At 41.1% G+C, this 24,497-nt stretch overlaps 1 protein-coding gene across 11 annotated transcripts in view; it reads left to right on the forward strand.

Annotated features, from left to right (window-relative positions):
* Positions 1-24,497, forward strand: part of PARP6 (poly(ADP-ribose) polymerase family member 6) — a 145,437-nt gene that overhangs the window by 58,109 nt on the left and 62,831 nt on the right. For 8 of the 11 annotated variants that reach the window (XR_004536952.1, XR_004536949.1, XR_004536953.1 and 5 more), the window contains 8 exons: positions 4,950-5,016; positions 9,713-9,803; positions 11,414-11,480; positions 12,149-12,298; positions 15,917-16,067; positions 18,075-18,128; positions 18,435-18,530; positions 21,148-21,240. Coding sequence is in view for 1 of the 11 variants with exons in the window: in XM_033920209.1 (XP_033776100.1) it covers positions 4,950-5,010; positions 9,713-9,803; positions 11,414-11,480; positions 12,149-12,298; positions 15,917-16,067; positions 18,075-18,128; positions 18,435-18,530; positions 21,148-21,240 (763 nt within the window). In the remaining 10 variants the exon portion in view is untranslated. The remainder of the gene's footprint in view (positions 1-4,949; positions 5,017-9,712; positions 9,804-11,413; positions 11,481-12,148; positions 12,299-15,916; positions 16,068-18,074; positions 18,129-18,434; positions 18,531-21,147; positions 21,241-24,497) is intronic. The other 3 variants (XR_004536955.1, XR_004536956.1, XM_033920209.1) reach the window with 1 other exon arrangement.

Genomic DNA, 24,497 nt, shown 5'->3' on the forward strand with positions numbered 1-24,497 from the left:
AGAAAGCACCAGTTACCAACAATTCTAATGTCGCATAACATTAATGAACATGACAAATTCCATTGGCTATGTTCAAAAGAAACAGAAAATCGGGCACATTAATTCATTACAAGCAAGGCCAATCTGAAGAGCACTAAACTAAACTAAACCTTAGGTTTGTATACCGCACCATCTCCATAGTCGTGGAGCTCGGCACGGTTTACAGGAATTGTAATGAGAAAGGAACTCCAAGGAAAGGGCTAGATGAAGATCGGAGGAAAGATGTTAGAGGGCTAGGATGTCAGATGAGGAGGGAGTGTTAGATTTTTGAGAAAAGCCAGGTTTTCAGATGTTTACGGAAGGGTTGGAGAGCACTCAGGTTCCGAAGAGGGGAGGTAAGGTTGTTCCAGAGCTCGGTGAATCTGAAGGGGAGGGAAGTCCCCAGTTTTCCTGGGAGGGAAATGCCTTTTAAAGAGGGGAAGGATAATTTCAATTTTTGGGTAGGTCTGGTGGTATTAGTATTTGAGGAGTTCCAAGAAAGTGGAATTAATGGAGGAAGGATGCCGTGGAGGATCTTGAAAGCACTATGCTAAACATTAAGGAAATTAACAAAATTTGGATAATGGTTTACTGGCTCTCGATCTCAACTGCATAAACAATCAGCTGCATTAACAAACACACATGGCCTTTACTAAAGAAGTCATGCTTCCTAGACCAGAGGCCGTTCCCACCAGCAGCCTACACACATTGTTCTCCCTTCCTCAGCGACAGCCAAGAGCGAGAAAAAGAGAGAGGAAAAAAAAGTACGAATAAATTTGTGCGCCATTAGAGCTGCTCTCCTTTTGTTGGTGATTCTCTAGGGTTGTCGCTGTTCTTGGTCAGTGGCGCCTGCAGCTTCTGCTTATCGATTTCCGCTATTCTTTTTTTTTTTTCCTGTTTGTTGAATATATGGCTGTGCGTTCATGTTAATATATGATCATTTACTGTTAACCACTTTCCGTCCCTAACATGCCCTTTTTACCCCCCAAAATAAGACATAAATACGTGCGCAGATGACGGAACATGAAACGCTTTAGTGCACCCCGTGTTATACCATTTTTGCTGTTAGATGCACATTAGCGACTAATGCGGCTTAGTGAAAGGGCCTCTTAGTGACACAGTCAATTTAACCTTTATTAACTTATGAATAAATGCATGTTAGATTGATTTTATGTGCATTAAAAGGTTTCTGTGCATTTATCAAATCAAATGTACTTGAAAATCGAGAAAATTTCAAAAAATTCCAAAAATGAGCCAAAATACTATTTTTACCTGTGCCCGTCCATCCCTGGTACCTTCAGATGCTCGCAGCTGCTTTTTCTGTAGTAAATTTTCTGATTGAAGCAAAATGCACAGTTTGGGAAAATACAAAGCTACATGTGTCTTAGCAATCTCTGTCCTAACCCTGACTCCACTGATTGGGGATGAAAATATACAGATTCCTGGGTTCTTCTAATTGTGTATCTGAATATGGATAGTGTATGCATACCTTTTAATGTTTCTGCGATATTTGACTGCATAGCTAAATGGCTTAATCTTGGGTTACCATATGGCTCTAGAAAAAAAAAGGATGGATTGAGATATCTGAGTTTTACTTCCGTTGAAAGCAACGGAAGTGAGGATGGATAGAGACATCTGGGTTTTACTTCCATTGAAAGCAATGGAAGGTAAAACCTGGATGTCTCAATCCGTCCTTTTTCTGGAGTCATATAGTAACCCTAGTTAGTCACTAAAGCCATGAGGGCTTTGAAAGACTGCCTGTGCTCCGATTCAATCCCAGCAAACATTGCAAAAATTGGCATACTGCAGCATTCATTATAGCCATGGTATGTAAATTACTGTGCTCCTGTTATTGGAGGTAATCACTGTTTACTGAAAAAAATTTTCTTTCCCTTCCTCCCACCTAGCACCCTCAGCATCCCCATCTTCCCCTTCCTTCCGCCCAGAATCCTGGGCAGCCCCAGGTCCTCCCTCTTCCCTCCATACCCAGTGCATTGAACCACTCCCTCCCATTTGTAGGATCCCCTCCAACATTGAATATCACACTGATTACACTACTTCAACTCCCCCAAAATTCTGTGCAGTAGAAGTTCCTCTCACCTAATATTGAAGATAAACCTCCACCCCCCCTAGTCTAAGTGCATCATATTGCTGTGATTTGCCTGTGTGAGTCATGATATAAAGGCATGCATAGTGATGTCATTTCAAATTGACGGCCAAGTCAATAGGAACATAGTGACTGTATTCCTGCTGTATGGTGAGAGTGGGATGCTGGAAAACATGGAGGGGAGGACAGTATGAGTAGGAGCAGGGAACTTCATTTTCAATATTGGGGGAAGGGTTCTGAATGGGAGGATTGTTTTACTTCTGATCACTTTGTTGGGCAGACTGGATGGACCATGAAGTAGAGAATGACACGGGGACAAATTTTTCCCCGTCCCTGCGGGAACTCATTTTCCCATCCCAGCCCCATTCCTCATCTGCACAAGCCTGAAACACTTTAAAATCATAAGTGTTTGAGATTTTGTGCACTTAAAGCTGAGCTTACAGAAATGGGGCAGGGACAATAACAAAACTTGCTGGGATGGAATGGGGAAATAGAGTTCCTGAAGGGACGGGGAAAAATTTGTCCCTATAGCATTCTCTACCATGAAGGTCTTTTTTCTGCTATCATTTGTGTCTTACAAGTGGCATGAAACAATTGACATTTCAGCAACTCCAATGTGTTAGATCATTTTATTGTCACAAACTGCGAGTGGGTTGCTGTGGTTGTAGAATTATTATGCAGCCAAACATGATGAAGATGGTCTATTGCTGACAGGGTCCAGAGAAGAGTGGCTAAAATGGTTAAGGGGCTGGAGGAGTTGTCGTACAGTGAGAGATTAGAGAAACTGGGCCTCTTCTCCCTTGAAAAGAGGAGACTGAGAGGGGACAAGATCGAAACATTCAAGATAATGAAGGGAATAGACTTAGTAGATAAAGACAGGTTGTTCACTCTCCCCAAGGTAGGGAGAACGAGAGGGCACTCTCTAAAGTTAAAAGGGGATAGATTCAGTACAAACGTAAGGAAGTTCTTCACCCAGAGAGTGGTGGAAAACTGGAACGCTCTTCCGGAGGCTGTTATAGGGGAAAACACCCTCCAGGGATTCAAGACAAAGTTAGACAAGTTCCTGTGGAACTGGAACATACGCAGGTAGGGCTGGTCTCGGTTAGGGTGCTGGTCTTTGATCTAGGGGCCACCGCGGGAGCGACTGCTGGGCACGATGGACCACTGGTCTGACCCAGCACTGGCAATTCATATGTTCTTATGTATTCAACTTACCAGTCAAGATGCCTTCCCCTCCCTCCTAAGCTGCACAGTTTCCCCTACTCACAGAATGTGGCAATAAAATGTTCAACACACTGGATTTGTTGAACCTTCACCTGTCTCTCACCATGTGGAGGACACCGACCGTTCAAGTCTGTCTGGCATTGGCCTTAACTCCCACTATTCTTGCCCATGGTAACACCTCAACAGCCATATTTCATTTCCATCTTCTTTCTATGTGCCTATCCCATGAGTTTTTAAATTTGTTCACAGTTTTAGACACTATCATCTCTCTCAAGAGGGTGTTCCATGCATTCACCACTCTCTGTGGAAAAAAAGTGTTTCCTGACATTACTCCTGAGTCTACCTCCCTGCAACCTCTATTCATGTCCTCTAGTTCTACTTCCCCTCTGAAAGAGGTTGATTTTAATATTAATAACTTTTCAAGTACTTAAAGATCTGTATCATATCATATCATCTCTCTTTCTCTTCTTTTTTCATAAGAACATAAGAATAGCCATACTGGATACAAATAACAGTAAACAGAAATAAGAGATGCATACATCACCGGAAAGAATTAGAATAGACATTAGGTCATGTGACTGTAGAGTCGACCATTTATTGTTAAAAGAAATAAGAGTCAGATTTTTTGGCAATATAAAGCTCATATCTGTAAAGCAAACAAATCTGATTCCACCATCTGGCATAGGTAACTTGTGAGAAGTCTTTCCAAGATCCACAAATGGTTTTTAATGCAGCAATGAGTAATGAATCGAACAATACAGCATCAAAATCATTTAAAGCAGAATTTAGAGAGGCACTTGTCAGGACAAGGGTTGCATAAGAAACATGTGCCAAAACTGAACCGAAAACTCCAAAACAAACTCAGCAAGTACTTCATTTTGTACTAAACACAATTGCATAACCATGGCATAACCATTGCATAACAATGGCATAACCATGAGAAGGGGCTGGGCCTCCCACTTTAGCCCCCCTTCAAAATGAACATCTCCCTAGTTGTAGCTGGTGGGACATTTTGTTTTTCCAGCATCTTGATCCCAGTTTCTGCTTTTGTCTACTAATTCTCTTTCCAGGCCTCGGGAACCCCGGTTCCATCTTCGTGGGAGTCCCGTAGACCTGGGGGGATCCCCGCGGGAGTCCCATAGACCCTGGGGGAATCCCTGCAGGAGTCCTACAGGACCCGTGAGATTCCTGCCATCCCCGTTCCCGTGCAGACCTCTAGTTTGGTTCCATTGATGCTCAGGAGAAGATGAATCAATGTATAAAGTTAGAGCTGATTTTGGTTGGGTGGGATGAATAATGTAGGTGTGTTTTAGTATAGTCTTTTATATGTCTTTGTTTTTTGTAATCTGCTCTGAGTTTAAGGTTTAGCAGAGTATAAATGTGTCAAATTAAATTACTCTTTACATTAACTTTACTAGTTTGCTTTTTTCTGAGTATGTAGTACCGTCTCCATCCTGTCTGTAGAATTTGATTTAATGTTAATGCCTTATTCCAAGTAAAATTTTACTTTGAAAGTCTAAAAATGTATCTTTCCTTCAGTAACTTCTTGCAATTCCATCTTCACAAACTCTGCTCTTTCTTTTCTTAATCCTCTCCACAGAGAATATGGGACCATCGATGATGCGGACATTGACCTGCACATCAATATCAGTTTCCTCGATGTAAGCGTGAGTGCCATTACACCATTACCACAGTACAAACGGCGCCGAAGCATGACTGTTGGAGCATGTGTTTGGATATCTAAACTGTGTCCATAGTTTTACAGTATCACCCATAATGGGCATATATGAAGAATATTCATATGCATTTTGCCTATGTATATAGTATGGGGTAATTTTATAAGAAGGTGCCTATGTCAAAGTAATGAAAAAGCAACTACTTTTTTAAATAAGTACATATGTGTATTTCTAAAATAAGCACTCAGAACCAGCCCCAGTAGCTTCTAAATGCTTAAGCACAGATTTTCACCTGCTCTTAAGAAGATGTAAATGAGTGTGTTGTCATAGGCTGATTCTTCTAGATCAGGTGTCATATGTTGAAACACTGATGTACTGTTACTCTTGACATAATTTATTTACTATTGTAGCTGGATCATTCACCATAGCTATTTTGACTACCCCTGTATCTACAGTCTACAGCCTAGGGACTTTAGTTTGCTTTCCAAGGTTGCTGGTTGCCTTTTCAGTTGTTGCCTGCATCTCATAATAACATAAGAAAAGATCAAAGTTTCTCAAGCTCAGCATCCTCTCCCTGACGGTGGTCGGTTTGGGTTGCAGGTACCTGGCAGATCCCAAAAAGTAGGTCTATTTTTCATATTTCATTTCCAGAGATGAACAGTCACTCTCCCAAATCTACTTGATTAATAATTTTTATGGATTTATTCTCGTTAGAATTCTGTAATGTTGCAACATTCTTTTTCCATCACGCCTATCTTTTTTCAGAGTCTGAGAACTAAGCCCAATCCATTCTACCTTTATGTTCTTCCATGGCCATCTTGCCCATTCAACTCTCTACCTTTATGTTCTTCCATGGCCATCTTGCCCATTCAACTCTCTACCTTTATGTTCTTCCATGGCCATCTTGCCCATTCAACTCTCTACAAATAGTCTGGCCATTTTGTTTCATTTGCCTGCAGTCTGCTATTTGGTTCCAGGTGCTTAATTATTGAACCTTTGCTCTTTGTCTCTGCTCTCCCATCCAACTTCAATAAGAGCTCACTTCATGCCACTTTGCTATTGTCAATGATGACAATGCCCTGTATTACCATTAGCACAAATTCTTTCAAGAATTTCATGTTTTCTTGAGCTCCCTTTGGCTGTAAAGGGCTGATTAACCAGTGAGGCTCTTCCCTATCATATTACTTGCTTCTGCATATTTTATAAAATTATATATGTATAAAATTATGCATGTTCCAGAGTAGCTGTCCCTGCTCTGCCCAAACTATACCCTTGGTTTCGATTAGTTTAGGTTACACAGACTTTCATAATAAACGTCAAAGTGGTTTATAGTAATTGTCTTGGGAATGCCTATATGTGGTACCTGTATATCTATATGTTCTTTTGAGGGCATGTATCTATATGCATGCGTATTTTCTGCGTGAAACAGGCTTTAAATGTGGAAAAAAACTTCCTAAAATTATTCAGAGCAGAGGTGGGCAACTATGATCGTCGAGGGCTGTAATCCGGTTGGATTTTCAGGATTTCCCCAATGAATATGCATGAGATCTGTTGGCATACATTTGCCTCCATTGTATGCCAATAGATCTCATGTATATTCATTGAGGAAAATCCCTAAAACTGACTAAGTTGTAGCCCTCAAGGATCAAGGCTGCACAGTCCTGTCTTAGAGGGTGATCTTACAACATGGCACCTAGTCTATTTTTAAGTTTCTATGTGCATTTAGTTTTCCTATTTTATACAGACAAAAAAGAAAGAAAAAAAATCAAGATCACTTGAGTTAATAGTAAAATATCTATATGTAATATGAAATAATACTAAGGGCTCCTTTTACTAAGGTGCGCTAGCGTTTTTAGCGCGCAAACCACACGCTAAATGAAAAATACAAACGCAAGCTCTATGGAGGCGTTAGTGTTTAGCGAGCGGGGCATTGTAGTGCGCGCTAAAACCACTAGCGCACCTTAGTAAAAGGAGCCCTAAATGTAATTTAAATAATTTACCTGGATGCAAGAAAATTTCAGAGTTGCAGTGATCTGCTGGAGGATTGTTTTACTTTGGAAACTTTTGCTCTAATGCGGAGTTATATACTTGAAACATTGTCTTGTTGGTTTTTAAATGAACCTTACTCTGTTAGTGGATTGGCGTTTTCAGTGAATTTAGATTATTTCAGTGGATAGTGGATCAGATGAAGGTATTTTTGGAATTTTTCACTATTTTGGTTTTTGAACGTACTGGCATACATTTTTTTTTTTTTAGTTTTGAAAGAACTGACGCTATTTGAAGTTATTGATTTGGTATATAATTTGGAACACTGATTAGATCAGTGAGGGAGGTTTTTTTTTGTATGTTTTATTCCTCCTTCTATGAAAGTCCTCCACTTTAAATTATGTAGTATTATTTAGCATACAACTTCACAAAATTGCTCGCTTCAGGGATGTTGCTTAAAGCAAAATAGGTCTGCCTTAAATGGAGAAAAAAGCCTCAGGCTTAAAGAGATCCAAAAAAATCAGCTTATCTTCTGAACATCACTGGCTTAGAAAACCTCCAGAACGCTATAGAAAAGGAATTGAGGGTAATGCAACCACAATTGATCACCTTTCAAAAGAACCCCTCGTATGGGGACCGGTGTTTCGTGGCCCACTAACCACTTCTTCTGGGCAATGGGGCACAAGTGCTGAAATAAACCACCCAAAAACTTTAGATATATCTTGCAAATTCCACAAAGCTGTTTAAGAAAGAAAAGGCAAAATACTCACTGCTGTGTCGTGGCTTCCCTCATTTGGCTTTACCGTTCAATCCTGGTGCCGTTGTGCTATAAATGCCCTTACCATGATGCCACCTCTGATGATTGGGGGTGTGGCAGACTCACTGGCAGCGGGATCTCTCCTAACTTTTAAAGAGACAGACACTGTTAAAGAGGTAATACTTGGACAGACATTTAGTAGAATAAAACCAATCAATGGTGTTGTTTAACCCATGTGGCTATACAGTGTTCAGTTTAAATATCCCAAACTGCTCACGCTGTTGCAGAATGAGCCTCCTATCACTCCCTATCATCTGATAGACAGGGGGGATATGGTCCAAAGCAAAGCAGTGTAATTCACCAAAGGAATGAGACCGTTGTAGGCAGTGTTGAACCATGGGTGCTTGATATAACCCTCTTTTAAGCACACTGCGGTTACTCAGTTACTCTCAGTTTTAAATTTGTACGTTCAACATAAAGTTTCTGATAAGGGCATATTGTGGCATATACCGCAAATGCAGTATCACAGTTGATGGCATGATATACGATGCATTTTTTTTTTTCTGGTTGAAGGAGTTTTACGAATTCAGTGATGGTCAACATGATATCACAAGCTGTGCAGGCTTTGTGGAGTTTGCAAGATATATCTAAGGGATTTTGGGTGGTTTATTTCAGCACTTGTGCCCCATTGCCCTGAAGAAGTGGTTAGTGGACCACAAAACGTGGGTCCCCATAGGAGGTTTTCTTTTGAAAGGTGATCAATTGATTGCATTACCCTCAATTCCTTTTCTATAGCGTTCCGGAGGTTTTTTAAGTCAGTGATGTTCATAAGTTGAGCTGATTTTTCAGCTCTCTTTAAGCCTGAGGCTCTTTCCTACGTTTAAGGTAGACCTGTTTTGCTTTAAGCAACACTGTTGAAGTGAGCACTTTTGAGGAGTTGTGTTCAATTAGGATTATTGTTCCTCCATTCCTTTCTTGTTTTTGGTATTATTTAGCATTGCTTAAATATATTTTACTGCTTACTCGGTTATGTTTATTGAGTTTATTTATCTTTTGCTTGATTTTGGCATTATTCATTGCATTTGTGTCATTCTTGATTTACTGTTTTATAAAGATGGTATATGCGCTTATATGTGGTGTGTTTGTAAAATTACTCCAGGAAAAGTAGGCATACAACGTGTACACTTACTTGAAAGCAGAGACAGAGCATTTGCGCCTGTTTTGTAAAATACCTGCATAAATGTTCATCCTGCCCTCGCTTTGCCTATTCTCTGACCCTGGTACATAAAGGTAGGTGTAACTATTACACACACATGGAAGGAGGGGAGGGGGGTGAATGGGAGGAGGGAGAATTCTCTAAATGGAAGCCCAAAGGTAGGCACCTGGAAGATCCGTGCTAAACTAGGATTCTGCAAAAGGCACTATGTGGTGAATGCCCTTTCCAGAATACTAGCTCGACATGGATCTTGCATCCAACTTTGGGCACTACAATTTTACCTGTTGAAACCTGGTGTCCCTTGGTCCCCGAAGTTTTGCTAGCTTCTGAGTGGGAGTCTGGTGCTTGACATTCCATTTATGACCCTTAAAAAAGCTGCAAAATTAAACTTTTCTAAAAACAATTTAGCTAAGCACAACCAGAGGCGATGGAATTGCACCTTAGTTATCTTGACGCTTATGGGTGGATTTTGTAGAGTTTCAGAGCTAAGGATGGGCACTGTTTGCAGAAAGTATGTTAGGTTTCATGATCATGTATCTCCTGCTTACAAAAAACAAAACCAAACCCAGAATTAATGTTAAAATGTATTTTTGGAAAGAATAGCTGATTCCACAGCAGAACTAAAATTTATTTATTTTTTTACAATTTTTCTTTTTGGCTTTTTCTCTTGATTACCTCTTATTGACCTGTCCACCTATCCTTTTCCCATCCGTCTGTTCTTCATACAGGAGGAGGTATCAACGGCCTGGAAGGTCCTGCGGACTGAGCCCATAGTCCTAAGGCTGCGGTTCTCCCTTTCCCAATACCTGGATGGACCTGGTATGCAGAAACAAGATGAACTTTAAACTTGCTTAGACTGGTGTCAAAGACAGGATTTACAGTGTAGAAACTTCCTTTGACTTGAGTTATCACATAAAATTCATTTGATAAAATATAGAAAACAAATTAATGCCACTTTTGGGGAATACCAAACAATTAAGATTAACACAGACTTAACGAATAATGGACACTTTACGAACAGAAACATGATGGAAAAAGGAGGGTAGAACTACAATGTTTATAGGGGAGATGACAATAATGGAAAAAGTAAAGAGATCGAGGACACAACAAAATCAAAATCTTTAGAGAAGGTAGTGCAGGGCCAAGGAATAAGCATTGTTCTATTTGGAGAGGATTGGATTAATGTCCTTAAATTTCAAACGCGTTCTTAAATAAGAAATATGGATAGTGTGTGTATGTCATGAAGTGGAGAGCTAGAAAAAGGTGGTTGGAGTGGTGTGTGCCATGGGAAGGGCTGAAGCAAAGTGGATGGAATGGTGTGTGCCATGCATGGGGGACGAGGTGCTGGAGCAAGTTGTATTGGGGTAGTGTGTGCTGTGGGTAGGGGTGGAGGGTTAGAGAAATGTGGTGTGTGTGTGTGTCATGGGGCTAGGAAAAGGCGGTTGGGGGATGTGTGTGCCTAGAGGGAAATCTGAGCTCTTCTAATGAGGGAATTCTGCACAAGAGAATGACACACAAAATATGCACAATTTTCAAATACTGTGCACCGAATTTGACCTTATTTGTGCAGAATTTCCCCAGGAGTAACGTATGGGTGTGTGATAGTCTCTGCTGTATGTGTACATCTAGCCCAGTGGTCTCAAACTCGCGGCCCGGGGGCCACATGCGGCCCGCCAGGTACTATTGTGCGGCCCGCGGTTTGTACTAGTACTGTCTGTACTAGTGCTGCCCACTCTTTACGTCATCCTTTGGTTTCCCCCCTAGCCTCCCGCTCTTACCTTCAGATAATTACCACAACCTGCAGAGAGGATTGCTGGTGCTGTAGCGATCCTTGCAAGCCGCCATTGTCCTCAGCAGCATGTTCCCTCTGCTGTGATCCTGCCCCTGACGTCAGAGGAGGGGGCGGGACCATGGCAGAGGGAACATGCTATGGAGGCCGATAGCAGCCTGCAAGGAACGCTACAGCACTGTGATCCTCTCTGCAGGTTGCGGTGAATAGCTGAAACTAAGACTGGGAGGCCAGGGGAGAAGCTGGAGGACGCTGCAAAGAAGGGGGAACATGCAGTCTTTCAGGGCGGGGGGAAGATTTATAAACTATAAAGAGTTTTACCTCATGTAAAATTGTCATTTCTGTAATAAGACATTAACTATTTTTTCTGCGGCCCCTCAAGTACCTACAAATCCAAAATGTGGCCCTGCAAAGGATTTGAGTTTGAGACTACTGATCTAGCCAGAGCATAAAATAAGCTCTGTGAACTGTTTGTTACTACATGTCTCTGCAAAAGTCCAAAAGCTTTCCAAAAGTATCAGACCTTCAGCCTCTAAAGGTCAGTGAGGCAAGAAAAAATGTGTCCAGGAGCTGCATTTCTCTTGATCCAGCTAATTTCACCTTCTTTTCTCCTCTCTATCCATCTAACCGCATCCTTCAGAACCTTCCATCGAGGTCTTCCAGCCATCCAATAAAGAGAGGTTTGGACTGGGTCTTCAGCTTAAAAAGTAAGGACACCAATCGCCAGACACTTAAAGCAATGGAAGTCTGAGAACATAGGAAAGAACCTCTCCCGTATCCTGAATCTCCCCCTCACCCCACCCCTAACTCCCTGAGCCTCACCAGGAATAGTTTATGGTAGTTTGGCCCCTTTCTGCTCTCGTCCATCTGGCTCTGGATGTTAAAATGGTGCTGATGATGCCTAAAACTATAAAACTACTAGGGGTCATCAGTGCCATTTTGAAACCCAGAGCCAGAGGGGATGGGAATGGAGGAGTACTGCGTCTTCCTCATTCCACTAGATTACAAGAGAATCCACCAAGTGAGTCTTAGGGAAAGTTCAGGGTATGGCTTGGGGGGAGTTGCTCCTGATAATTGGTTAGATGGGGGATATCCTTTCTAGGGCAGGGGCAGCTTTGTGTTTGGGCAGGAGGTTCTTGATCAGGGAGAGCAGATCAAGTAGTGGGAGATGCTGTGGAAGGGAGGGAAGGTTAGTCAAGAGGGACTGAGCCGGAGGCATCCGCACAGCTACTTAAGGCAGCTTAGTAAACATTGCTTCTATGCTCCACCAGACCTATCCGTTGATCTCTGAGCTCTCTATTATCGGTGTCCTCTCTGGAGCAGTAATGGATCATTTCTGCTCCTTTGTTTCTCTTTGTTTCCGTTTCTGCCACAGGATCCTGGGAATGTTCACATCCCAGCAATGGAAACATCTGAGCAATGATCTGCTGAAGATCCAGCAGGAGAAGCGGCACAACTGGTTCAAGGCAAGCGGCACAATCAAGAAATTCAGAGCAGGCCTCAGCATCTTCTCCCCAATCCCCAAGTGAGGACACTCTCTGGCTTGATTTGATTTGCCTTTCTCCTCCTCTTTCTGTGATTTATGAACTGTTATATACTCCTGTAGTTTTAAGGACCAGTATTCAATGGGCTTTATCTGGATAGAAGTTCCACTCACTGGGTCCATATCTGAATTTTCAGGAGCATTATTTGCAAAATGCTGCTGAAAATCCAGACAAACTGCCTCAGCTCTATCCAAATGGTGCCAGGGTGATCCAGAGCTGGAGTTTCATTTGGTTTAGCAGTGATATTCTATCTGCTAACTGGGTAACTGCCCAAATAAATTTAGGAAAGCAAAAAAACTATTTTGCTGGTACCTGGGTATGTGCAGCACTGAATATGAGAGTATAAAATAAATGTGGTGGACAGCATTTAAATAAAAAAAATTCACTGCCATGGCTAAATATTAAGGGGGTTGATACATTTAATATGTTTTGGCTGAATTTGTATAAAAGATGATCACCTACAAAAAGAGGTATGGTGGTCCCTTTGTATTCTTTATCCATCTTGTGGTGGTGATGTGTATCCTTCTATAGATATTGAGAGTAATTCTGAAAGATGGTGCTTGGTGTGCATTCTTAGTGCTAAAACAAATCTTGGTGTTTTAGGTCCTTGTCACTAAAGCTTAGTGCGTGCTAATGGAATTAGTGCATGCTATATGCTAAGAAGCCCATTTTATATCTATGGGCTTCTTAGCATTTATGGCCAGATTCTATAAACTGTGCCCTAGTTAAGCGCCATTATTGAGGCTGCCTAACTAGAATCTGGGCCTAACCTAAATTAAATCGATTAGCTTAAATGGTGTGGTAATTGACCAGGCCACTGAAGTTAATTATTGTTTATTGTTTATTCAAAGTATTTGATTAAACGCTTATCCAGCAGTACAAAGCGTTGAACAAAGTATTTAAAAATTACAGGAAGACAAACATGTCTGCATTGTAAACTTATATATATTAAATTATTGGACAAACCAGGACTAAACAGACAAGATATCTCAGTTAAAAGTAGAAGTACAAAATACAGGTAAAGAGCTAATAGTAGTAAAGAATAATCAAGATTTACTGGTTAAACATAATATAATTTTGAGGAGGAAATTGGAAGCTCTGGAGAATAATGGTCAAGTTAACAATTTGAGGATTGTAAACTTTCCTAAGATCTTATCAATCTCCCCTCGAGAAATGCTGAAGCGGTACTTTATGGAAATATTGGAAATTCCTGAAAGCTCTTTACCTCCTCTCACAAGGGCATATTATCTCCCTGTTAAATCCCAAGTCAAAGAGAAAGAAAAAGTTGAGGAATCTCAGGAAAGACCATTGGACATCTCCGCAATACTGGAACAATTGGATAGAGAATTGGCTGTCCCAGCCATTCTCTTGTTGTCTGTGGCTTTGGCCCCAGACAAGGATTGGATATTAAAACTTTTCTTTAAAAATAGATCCAAGGACTTCCTGGGATATCATATCCAGATATTTCCTGATGTCTCTAGAGAGACCAAAAAAGAAGAAAATAATTCTTAATTTTGAAACCTGGAGTGACTCAAATAGGGGGTATTTTCTTTCTGAGATATCCATGCAAATGTGTTGTCAGATACTGTCCTTTGAAGTATATCTTTACAGACCTATCTCATTTAATAAGTTTCCTCTCAATGAAGCGTCTTGAGAAAGGAATCGATGCGCCTAATGAAGTTTAGTTCTCTGTACCGCAGTAGACATACGTTTTTCCTAAAAAATGTTTTTTGATTAATTTTGCTCTACTCTTTAAATCTTGGATCCAGTTATTGAGGACTAGTGTGTGATCAAATGAGTCTATTTTATGTATTCAAATAATTTCAAGTTTGATGTGTTTTTCAATTTTGGAAAATAAGATAATTTGGTTTTTGATCGCACTTTTCTGTACAAGATTTTAATGCTTGGTAAATATTATAAAACTGCATAAATAAATAATAAAAAAAAAATTATTGGACAAACCAGGACTAAACAGACAAACTCAAGCCATTAAAACAATAGGAGAAGGGGGCAGAAATACAATTTTTTATAAAAAGAATACATAAAAGGAAAATACAATAGGAAATGGGAAATAAAATCAAAAAATAATTAAGAATTGGTGGAATGGAAATGAGAAACAATTGAAATTGTTAAAGTAGATAGATAACTAATTAGCAGTTATATGCATCCTTAAAGAGAAAACAATTAGTTAAAAAAAAAAATCCCGCAGCACTGATGGCCCTCCTCAACGACCCCCAGCAATCCAGTTGGTATTATCGACTGAAAATAGTTAGTTAAAAAAAAATTAAAACTGAAAGCTAAGCATGGAATTCCGCATGGCGCTTAGTGATGCCTATGTGGAGGTACCTTCTGATGCCTAACAATGCCTACTTGAAAAGCATGGAAGAAGCCTTTGATATCTGGCCAATTAGAATCTTAGACCACTCCCAGTGCATCCCAGAATGCACTGGAAAGACTCTTAAGACTCCGGTTGGCCCAGGGACCTAAGGCCCCTCAGCCAATCAGTGCCTTAGGTCCCTCCCTGGTCCATCCCAGAATGCACTGGGAAGGGGAAGGCCCACCATTTTGGAAGAGGCAGGCCTACTAGCCAAGGAGAGTGGGCATCCCTCTTGCCAGCCATCTCCTAAAGGTATGGGAGGGGGTTCGGGTGGTGTCAGGGTGGGTGTTGGGGAATGTCGGGTAAGTGTTGGCAAATGTCAGATGGTGCTGAGGAGTGTTGGGGAGTGTTGAGGGTTCGGGGGATCGACGGGGCCGGTGACAGGATGGAGTGGGCATCTCTCCTGCCAGGGGACTTTGAAGGAGTTCGGGGATGGTAGTGGGAGGGATTGGGCATCCCTCCTGCCAGCCAAGTTCACGGGGGGAGAGGGTGGCGGGGGTTCCCTGCTTCAGCCCCTCAGCTGATCGTTGGCAGGGGAAGGCTGTTAGAGAATCAGGCCAGTTGGGCGTCTGTCCCTTAAGGCAGATGCGATTCTGTTTAGGATGCCCATGTGCTTAGGCGGCTACTGAGACCGGGCATCCTATCCAGAATCAGGCCCTTTGTGTGCATGTTTTATAGACTACCGATTAAGCCCAGTTGTGCATGTGACTGCTAATTGGTTCCAATTACTGCCAATTAACACTACTTACTGTCAATTATTGCTCATTAACATCAGTTATCAGTTCATTATAATTAGTTACACATGCAACTGACCTTTATTCTCTAACTTTTGTATGCAACATTTGAATGCGAAGCATAAAGTTGGGTGCGCAAGTTCATAGAATGTGCTGGCTTGTGTCTTGGTAACAGTGATCATCGCTGCTTGTAATATATTTGCCATCAAGCAGAAGGGGTACTGTGAGTGAACTCATGGTTTCTGTAGCAGCTGTTTCAAAAAAGTGGAGGGCTTTGTGTTCTTTTACTCAGGCTGTTCCCTATCTCATAGAAAGTCTTTTATGTTATTCCGTTCTCTGATAGTGGCTCAGTATGTCCTTGTGGCACTAATAGGTGTTATTTTGTCTTCAGGCCATCATTCTCTTGATTTCATGGTATATTGAGTAATACCAACCCTTTTTATGCTGAGGGATCTTTGACTGGTTCCCATTCTGTCCCTGTTTTCTAGATCACCCAGTTTCCCAGTCATCCAGGACTCCATGTTAAAAAGCAAATTAGGGGTACCTGATCTTCGAGTGAACCGTTTGATGAACCGATCCATCTCCTGCACCGTGAAGAACCCTAAAGTGGAGGTCTTTGGATATCCACCCAGTACTCAGGTAAATCCTTTCTCCTTCCAATGCCTAAGCATACACACGTGGAAAATGATAGGCCTTCCCCTCCACAGTGCACCATATGATGCATGGGGAGGAGCCTAAGGCCCTGATTAGTTTAGATACCCAAGGCACCTCCCTGGTTCATCCAGTGGTAGGAGGGAGTGGGCATCCCTCCTGCCTTCTTTTTTTTTTGGGGGGGGAGGAAGGGGAAGGGTAGGGGATGGTGGGGGTGGGGGGTCGGTGGTGCAGGAGGTCCAGGACCTGGTGAGGGCATGGCATGGGGGTATTTGGCCATGCATCCCTCCTGACATTTTCGCTGCTTTAGGGGGGGTCGCAGTGGAGGGGGGGGGGTCGTTGAGGAGGGCCATCAGTGCTGCAGGATTTTTTTCTTTTTTTAAATGGGGAAGATTGTGCAAGTGTAACACACGCACAACATCTGTGCCATTAAAAAAAAGAAACCTTAACAGCAGTGACAGGAGGCTGCTTCTCCTGTCACTACTGTTAGGGCTTTGCGCATGTGTCAGTCGCTCACTGAGCGATTGATTGGTTGTGTTTGCATGCAAATGATTTGCACCTTCGTGCAAATCATTTGCATGCAAACTTGGTAGCACATCGATCGCTCCTCCACAATTGGCCAACAGCAATCCAGTTGGTATTATTGACTGACTTTAGTGCATCTAGCACTTAAATCCTTACCATGTGGCTAGTTCCTATTACACTACTAAGATCTACATACAGCTCTGCTTGATGACCATAAATCCTTACCTGAAGCAGCCCTGCTCTTTTGGTATTGGGCCACATTCAACTCTGTCAGTATATGGCAGTACTGACTAGAAACACTCCCTTCTGATCCAACCATGATAACTCTCGCAGTTTTTTGTTTTTTTTTAAATGCACTTCAATTCTGACCTTCAGCATTCCCTGCTGTTTTGATAGTGGGGCTTCCACCATATTCTTCCAATTCACAGGACTCAGATTTTAACAGCTACTGTAGTTGTGATTGATGGAATTGTGGCACAGCATAAAACAAAAAAGGAAGACCAGTAAAATTGATCCAATGCAAAGCAAAAACAGACTGTGGATAAGATGTCCTGAAAATGATTTATTTACTTTACAACAAAATCATAAAAATACAAAAATAGATTACACTAATAGTCCAACCGGACCCTACACGGTCCATGTTTTGGCAAACACGCCTTCATCAGGGGTCCAGTAGATGTAAAAACACAAAAAAATAAAAAGAACTAAAAGCAAAGAACTTGTCTTTGGACAGATTTACGCGTAAAACTGCTTGTCTTCAGTTACTGTCGACTATCTGCCCAAAGACAAGTTCTTTGCTTTTAGTTCTTTTTATTTTTTGTGTTTTTACATCTACTGGACCCCTGAGGAAGGCATGTAGGGTCCAGTTGGACTATTAGTGTAGTCTATTTTTGTATTTTTATGATTTTGTTGTAAAGTAAATAAATCATTTTCAGGACATCTTATCCATAGTCTGTTTTGCTTTGTGATGGAATTGTGGTACATTTTCAAAAGCATGGCCAGAATCTGTGGTTGATTTTCAGCCAGTTAAAAGTACATGGGTACATTAAAAAAAGGTGACCTGGGAACATTTTGGAGATGTGAATGAAAATTACAGACATGTATTTAAATTTTAAAACTGTATACTTGTAGCTAAACAAGGTACTCTGTCTTCATTTGACACAATGAAGAGTCCATGTGTGGTTTTTCAGTCTTTATGACCACCTGATGTTCAAATGCGGTGTGCCTACCTGTGTCTTTGGTTTCCAGCCCTGATAATCAAACACACATTTTACTGTTAGATGCTTCATTGACAATTTATTCATTAACGCTGAAGAATTAAACCAAAAAGATGTGGATCTATAAACCAAACAGCATTTTCTGACCCTTTTTAATCAGTTTAAGGAATTTTTGAGTGAGGTGGTACAGGAAGTCATCTCAGTGGACACAGAAATCCTGAGAGTTCACTTTGGCGCTGTTCTCTCTCTCCAGGTTGGTGGGCACTGCAAAAACATCCCAACATTAGAATATGGATTCCTCGTTCAGGTAAACTGAAATGCAGACTGTTATGTGGCTATAGGTGGACTTCAGAGGCGATGGCTAAAAGAACATCTTTATGTGTGAAATTGCAAAGTTTGAATTGGGGCTTGAAGGCTAGTTATTTAATTAGTTTTCTGTATTATTTATCCCACATTCATGACTTACTATTCCAAACCACACAGTATACAAAGGAATGGCTATGTTTAAAGTTATTGCTTGGGCTGTCTAGATATTAGGATTACAGGAGAGTGAAGCAGTTTTATATGTACAGGGAAGGCTAGCTCAGATCTTACTGTCTTCTTGTGCATTCAGATCATGAAGTATGCTGAGCAGCGAATTCCCACCCTGAATGAATACTGTGTGGTCTGTGATGAGCAGCATGTCTTTCAGAATGGATCTATGCTAAAGGTAAACAAAAACTTCATAGTGTCCAGTCCCTCCGTGGGCCTTTCTGGATTCCACTTCCAGTATACTTCAATTGAGTCTGTGCTTTTTTTTTTTGTTCATTCTGTGAGCAAGTTCGATGTCTTGTTTTTCATTTGCATTTTGCTATCGGCCTGGATGTTGTAGAATTTTCAGTTTGTGGCAATTGGACTGATTGACTTATGGGGAGTAGGTGATTTCTGTGTAGAGTTTTCTCAGGACCTTTTTCCACTTTCATGTGTCAGCTTGTACACTGGCAGGTTTGGCAACTGAGTCACTACCACATAGTGCTCTTCTCACCAGCAGTTCGATAGCTTGTGCTTGCCTGGGATGTCTAGAGCCCTGATCAGTACTCTGTCCCCAGCTTGTATCGCTTGGCTTTTGACTTGGGCATCATAGTGGAGCTTATTGCCTTTATTTTGTTTGTCAGAGTCTCCTGAGCTACTTGATATGCAGCATTGAGTTGCTATTTGAGATTCTGGATATATTTGAGATGTTTTCCTGAAGAGTGTCCATACCATACTTCTACAGGTAGTCTAACTTTTCGGCCAAACACAAGATAATAAGGGGAATACCCCATGGCATTCTTTGTGCAGTTGTAAGCATGAACCAATCTGCTTACATGTTGACTCCACTGTTGTTTTCTGCTTTGGGTCTAAAGTAACCAACATGTTTAACAAAGTTCTATTAGATCTTTCTGGTTGTGGATCTCCTTGTGGCTAGTACAATGTGGTATGTGACTTTTTGATGCCACAGATTGCACATTTTTCTGATTAACCGGCTTTCAAAATCTCTTCCTCGGTCAGAGTGGATTTTGTTGGGAAATCCGCAGTGTACAAAATATTTCTTCCATATTACTTTTGCCACTGTATCTGCTTGCTGATTTTTAGTAGGGTAGGCTTTGGCATACAAGGTAAAATGATCAATAACCACCAAAATATTACCAGTGTTTTGGCTGTTATTTTCTAGACACAGGGAATCGATGCACACTAGGTCTAGTGGTCCATTGGTGATAATGTGCATTAGAGGTGCAGCTCGAGTAAGCAATGTCTTTCTCATAATACATGTCCCACATGTCTTAACGTACTGTTCAATGTCAGCAGACAATCTGGAACAGAAGAACCTGGCTTTGATCAGCTCAGTGGTGTGATCCACACCTACTGTATATGGCCTATCTCATCATATAAACCTTTAAATACAGAACCACACAGTTTCTGAGGCAGAACCAACTGTATTTTGCAGCAGCCAGTGGCAACTTGGGTGGTTCGATATTACAAATCATCTGACATAACCAGACCATTCCATTCACAGAGTAGAAGAACATAAGAATAGCCTTACTGGGTCAGACCAATGGTCCATCAAGCCCAGAGCTTGTTCTCACGGTGGCTAATCCAGGTCACTAGTACCTGGCCAAAACCCAAGGAGTAGCAACATTCCATGTTACCAATCCAGGGCAAGCAGTGGCTTCCCCCATGTCTTTCTCAATAACAGACTATGGACTTTTCCTCCAGGAACATGTCCAAACCTTTCTTAAAACCAGCTATGCTATCTGCTCTTACCACATCCTCTGGCAATGCGTTCCAGAGCTTAACTATTCTCTGAGTGAAAAAAAATTTCCTCCTATTGGTTTTAAAAGTATTTCCCTGTAACTTCATTGAGTGTCCCCTAGTCTTTGTAATTTTTGACTGAGTGAAAAATCGATCCACTTGTACCCGTTCTACTCCACTCAGGATTTTGTAGCCTTCAGTCTTATCTCCCCTCAGCCGACTCTTTTCCAAGCTGAAGAGCCCTAACCGTTTTAGTCTTTCCTCATACGAGAGGAGTTCCATCCCCTTTACCATCTTGGTCGCTCTTCTTTGAACCTTTTCTAGCGCCACTATATATTTCTTGAAATAAGGAGACCAGAATTGAACGCAATACTCCAAATGAGGACACACCATGGAGCGATATAGGGACATCATAACATTCTTAGTCTTGTTAACTATCCCTTTTTTAATAATTCCTAACATCCTGTTTGCTTTTTTGGCTGCCGTCGCACATTGGGCGGAAGGTTTCATCATATTGTCTACGATGTATTGTCTACATAAGTTTCATCATATTGTCTACCCAGAGGTAATTCTGGGTGATTTGACATTATAGACTCAATAGGTTTGCGGTATTTCTTTGCTTTCCACGTTGGCTTTAAACCTTGATCATTTCTCTGGGCCTTCTTCAGGTAAGATTTACTTCTTCACTTAGGCTGGTGACATTGGTATAAGCTACAGATAGGATGATTGCAGATACTCCCACTGAGGTAACTACTTCACCCTCACTAGTAGGCTGGCATAAGACTCTGATCCCATCTTCTGGTACTTGCACCCATGAGTCAGAAGAATTACTGCTGTAAGTTCTCCTTGAAAGTGCTTCAGTTTTTACTTTTTCTGGGTGGTATTTCAAACTAAAGTCGAATGTAGCTAGTGCAGCAAGCCACCTGTGACCAGTAGCATATAACTCGTACTATACATGTAAGGATGAAAGAGAAGAGATTTGGATGACTTTAACATCTCAGGAGTTTGGGATGATGGATGCTTATAAGACCCTTGTGCTTTCTCTTTCTCTGCAGCCAGCAGTCTGCACCAGAGAGCTGTGTGTCTTCTCCTTCTACACTCTGGGAGTGATGTCAGGAGCTGCGGAGGAAGTGGCTACAGGAGCTGAGGTATGAGCAGACATTAAAGAAAATAAATGAGTAGTTTTAGAAATGAGCAGTAAAGGATGGCTGTGCAGAATAAATGTAATTAATGATTACTGATTTGACGAACTGTATTTTGTCAATCCATCTAAGTGGTGTAGATGTCAAAAAGGCTTACAAAGACCAGGGGAACAAAGCGAGAATGGTGACAGAATGGATGTAGGGCTTACCCTATATCACAAGGGTAGAAAACAGGGAAGAAACAACAATTGGACGGTTATAAAAAAAAGTTATTGAGGTCCATGCATCCAATCTAGAAGGTAGGGGAAGAGCAACACACAGCCTGAGGGTGTTGAGATTGCAGAAGTGAGGACATGACATTCAAATTGAGTTATAGTTCACCAGTGATTTGTGAATGTCTTAACTCCACTAGTTGTGGATTTTCAGTCATGAAATTGATAATATTGGACTGAAACTCCTTCTAATTAGCCCAATACAAGGGTGTAATCAAGATTCAGTTTTTGGAGGGGGAGGGGCAAGGGCTAGACTAGGGGGTGTGACAGCACATTTTCTCTCTCCCCCGGCCATGTTAATAATTGTACCTTTGCTGACAGAGATGCCCTATCCGTATTTTTCAGACAGAATGATAAAAGTAGAAAATCACTGGACTAAGTGTATAGTCCTTATTGGAGATTGCCCCAACTTTGCTGGTTGAGCTGAGAACTTTTCAACAGCACCCCCATAATTATAATGTCATCTAGATACAGTGGTGCCTCACACAACGAACTTAATTCGTTCCAGGAGCAAGTTTGTTATGCGAAAAGTTCGTTATGTGAAACGCGTTTTCCCATAACAATACATGTTAAAAAAAATAATTCGTTCTGCAGCATAAAATATGCTAAGATGACATAAAAAAAGATAAATTTGTCAAAATGGTGAAAATGGTGGTCTTGCTGAGGCCAAACTCTTTGACGAGGTCACACTGTTTTACCCCACATTCACTCCTTCTAATTATTTCCCGTTTCATTTCAACAGAAATCACCTTCCTGCTTTTTTTAGAAGCCATGATATATAAAAAATATGGAGTTTATCTTAAAAGGACGACTGTATACAGTGAGAGAGGGCAGTTAAGCGCAGTGACTAACGACTGCCTGCAGTGCCTGCGCGGAAGGATGCAATACATCGGCAGCTCGGGCGACTTCGTTATGTGAAACGAAGTTCGTTGTGTGAAACGAAGTTCGTTGTGTGAAACGAAGTTCGTTGTGTGAAGTTCGTTGTGTGAAACGAAGTTCGTTGTGTGAATCAAGACATGAAGTTCGTTGTGTGCAGCGTTCGTTGTGCGAGGCGTTCGTTATGCGAGGCACCACTGTACCTAGATTCTGTTATAGAATAGATCTCTCCTGGTGTCTGCTTGGAGGTATCTTGCTATAGATTTACAACAGTCAAAACTATTTAAAATGATTTTGAGTGTGTTGTAGTGTGTGAGAAGAAAGAGTCAGTTTAATTAATTTGCCATTATATTTAGCCAGCTTTTTAGGAGGGTAATTTTGAGTTTCCTGTGTAATTTGCAGGATGCAGACAGTACTATAAAGTTATAACTAATTGTCATAAAACAAAGCAAAAAAAGAAAAAATAATAACTTTTTTACTGGACTAACTTAATACAGTGTTTGGCTGGCTTTCACAGGCAGAACCACCGTGCTCAGGTCAGAAATAAGCAAAAGATGATAATATTAGAATATGTGTGTGAAACTTAAAAGCATTTAACTGACAGTTTCCGAGAGCTCTGCCTTTTCTAAAACATTGTAAACCATAAAATTGACGACGACGTCACATTCTGACATCTATCTTCTCCCTCTTTCCCCCCACAACCCTACTTTTACTCATAAGACTGTAATTGGAATGCTTTTTGATTTGACTTGTATATTCTGATATTGTCATCATTTGCTCATTCCAGACCTGAGCAAGAAGGTTCTGGCCTTTGAAAGCTAGTGAAAAAATGTATTAAGTTAGTCTGATGAAAAAGGTACCTTCTTATTTTCTTTCTTTGGTTTTCTTTCTGTTCATTACCTTGTAAAGTGGGCTTGTCAAAGAGGAAGAGGGGGGGTACGGCACAAATCAAACAACAAGAAAAACAGCACCAAAGGTCGTCAGATAATGGGCAATAAATTGTGTGTTTATTGTAAGACCCGACACGGGCTGTGTTTCGGCGTATCCGCTTTCATCAGGGGTCTCTATATATGCTCATCAAATAAGTTCAGATTTGCCACAAACAGCAGAAAAAGTGATTTGTTTGGTGCATTTTAGTATAATTTTTTCCCCCTAATTGAGCCGCTCTCCGGGGTAATCAATATCTATTAGACTCATAACAGTGGTTTTTCAGTTTGGACTTAGGGCTCCTTTTTAGCGCACGCACCGGATTAGCGCGTGCTAGCCGAAAAACTACCACCTGCTCAAGAGGAGGCGGTAGCGGCTAGCGTGCGGGGCATTTTAGCGTATTCTGTTCCGCGCGTTAAGGCCCTAACGCACCTTTGTAAAAGGTTGCCCTTAGCACGTGATTAACGAATCACTTTTTCAGCCCTTTGTGGCAAATCTGAACTTATTTAATGAACTTATATAGAGACCCCTGATGCAGTCGAATACACCGAAACATGGCCCGCGTCAGGTCTTACAATGAACACACAATTTATTACCCATTACCTGAAGGCATTTGTTGCTGTTTTTCTTCTTGTAAAGTGGACTAACATGGAAACCATACTCCTTTTGGCCTAATAGCTTATTTCCCTAAACGTGAGCACTACCGAGGCATTATAATATTCTTGGTCTTATTTACCATCCCTGTTTACTTTTTTGTCATTATCTAATTTAATCTAATCTTTTATATACCGGGTCATTTCCTGAAGGAACTTGATTCGGTTTACAGCTCATTAAAAATAAAATAACATACTAATAAACCATATGGAGAAGGTACTATTAGTTAAGATTAGATAGATATTTAAAGAGTTAAAAAAATAAAATATACTTAGGCCCTCTTTTATTAAGGTGCGCTAACCGATTAGCGCGCGCTAAACGCTAATGCGTGCATGTTAGTCTATGGATGAATTAGCATTTAGCACACCTTAGTTACTGTTCGTTGGCAGGTAATCTTGGATAACTATTGTGTAAACAGCCAAGTTTTTAAATCTTTCCGAAATTGATGTAGCTGACCTAAGAGTCTTAAAGAATCTGAAAGTTTATTCCAAATTTCCACCAGTTTAAATGCCATCAATCCCTCTTTGTTGGAAC

The sequence above is a fragment of the Geotrypetes seraphini genome, chromosome 14 (assembly GCF_902459505.1).
Source record: "Geotrypetes seraphini chromosome 14, aGeoSer1.1, whole genome shotgun sequence".
NCBI lineage: Eukaryota > Metazoa > Chordata > Amphibia > Gymnophiona > Dermophiidae > Geotrypetes > Geotrypetes seraphini.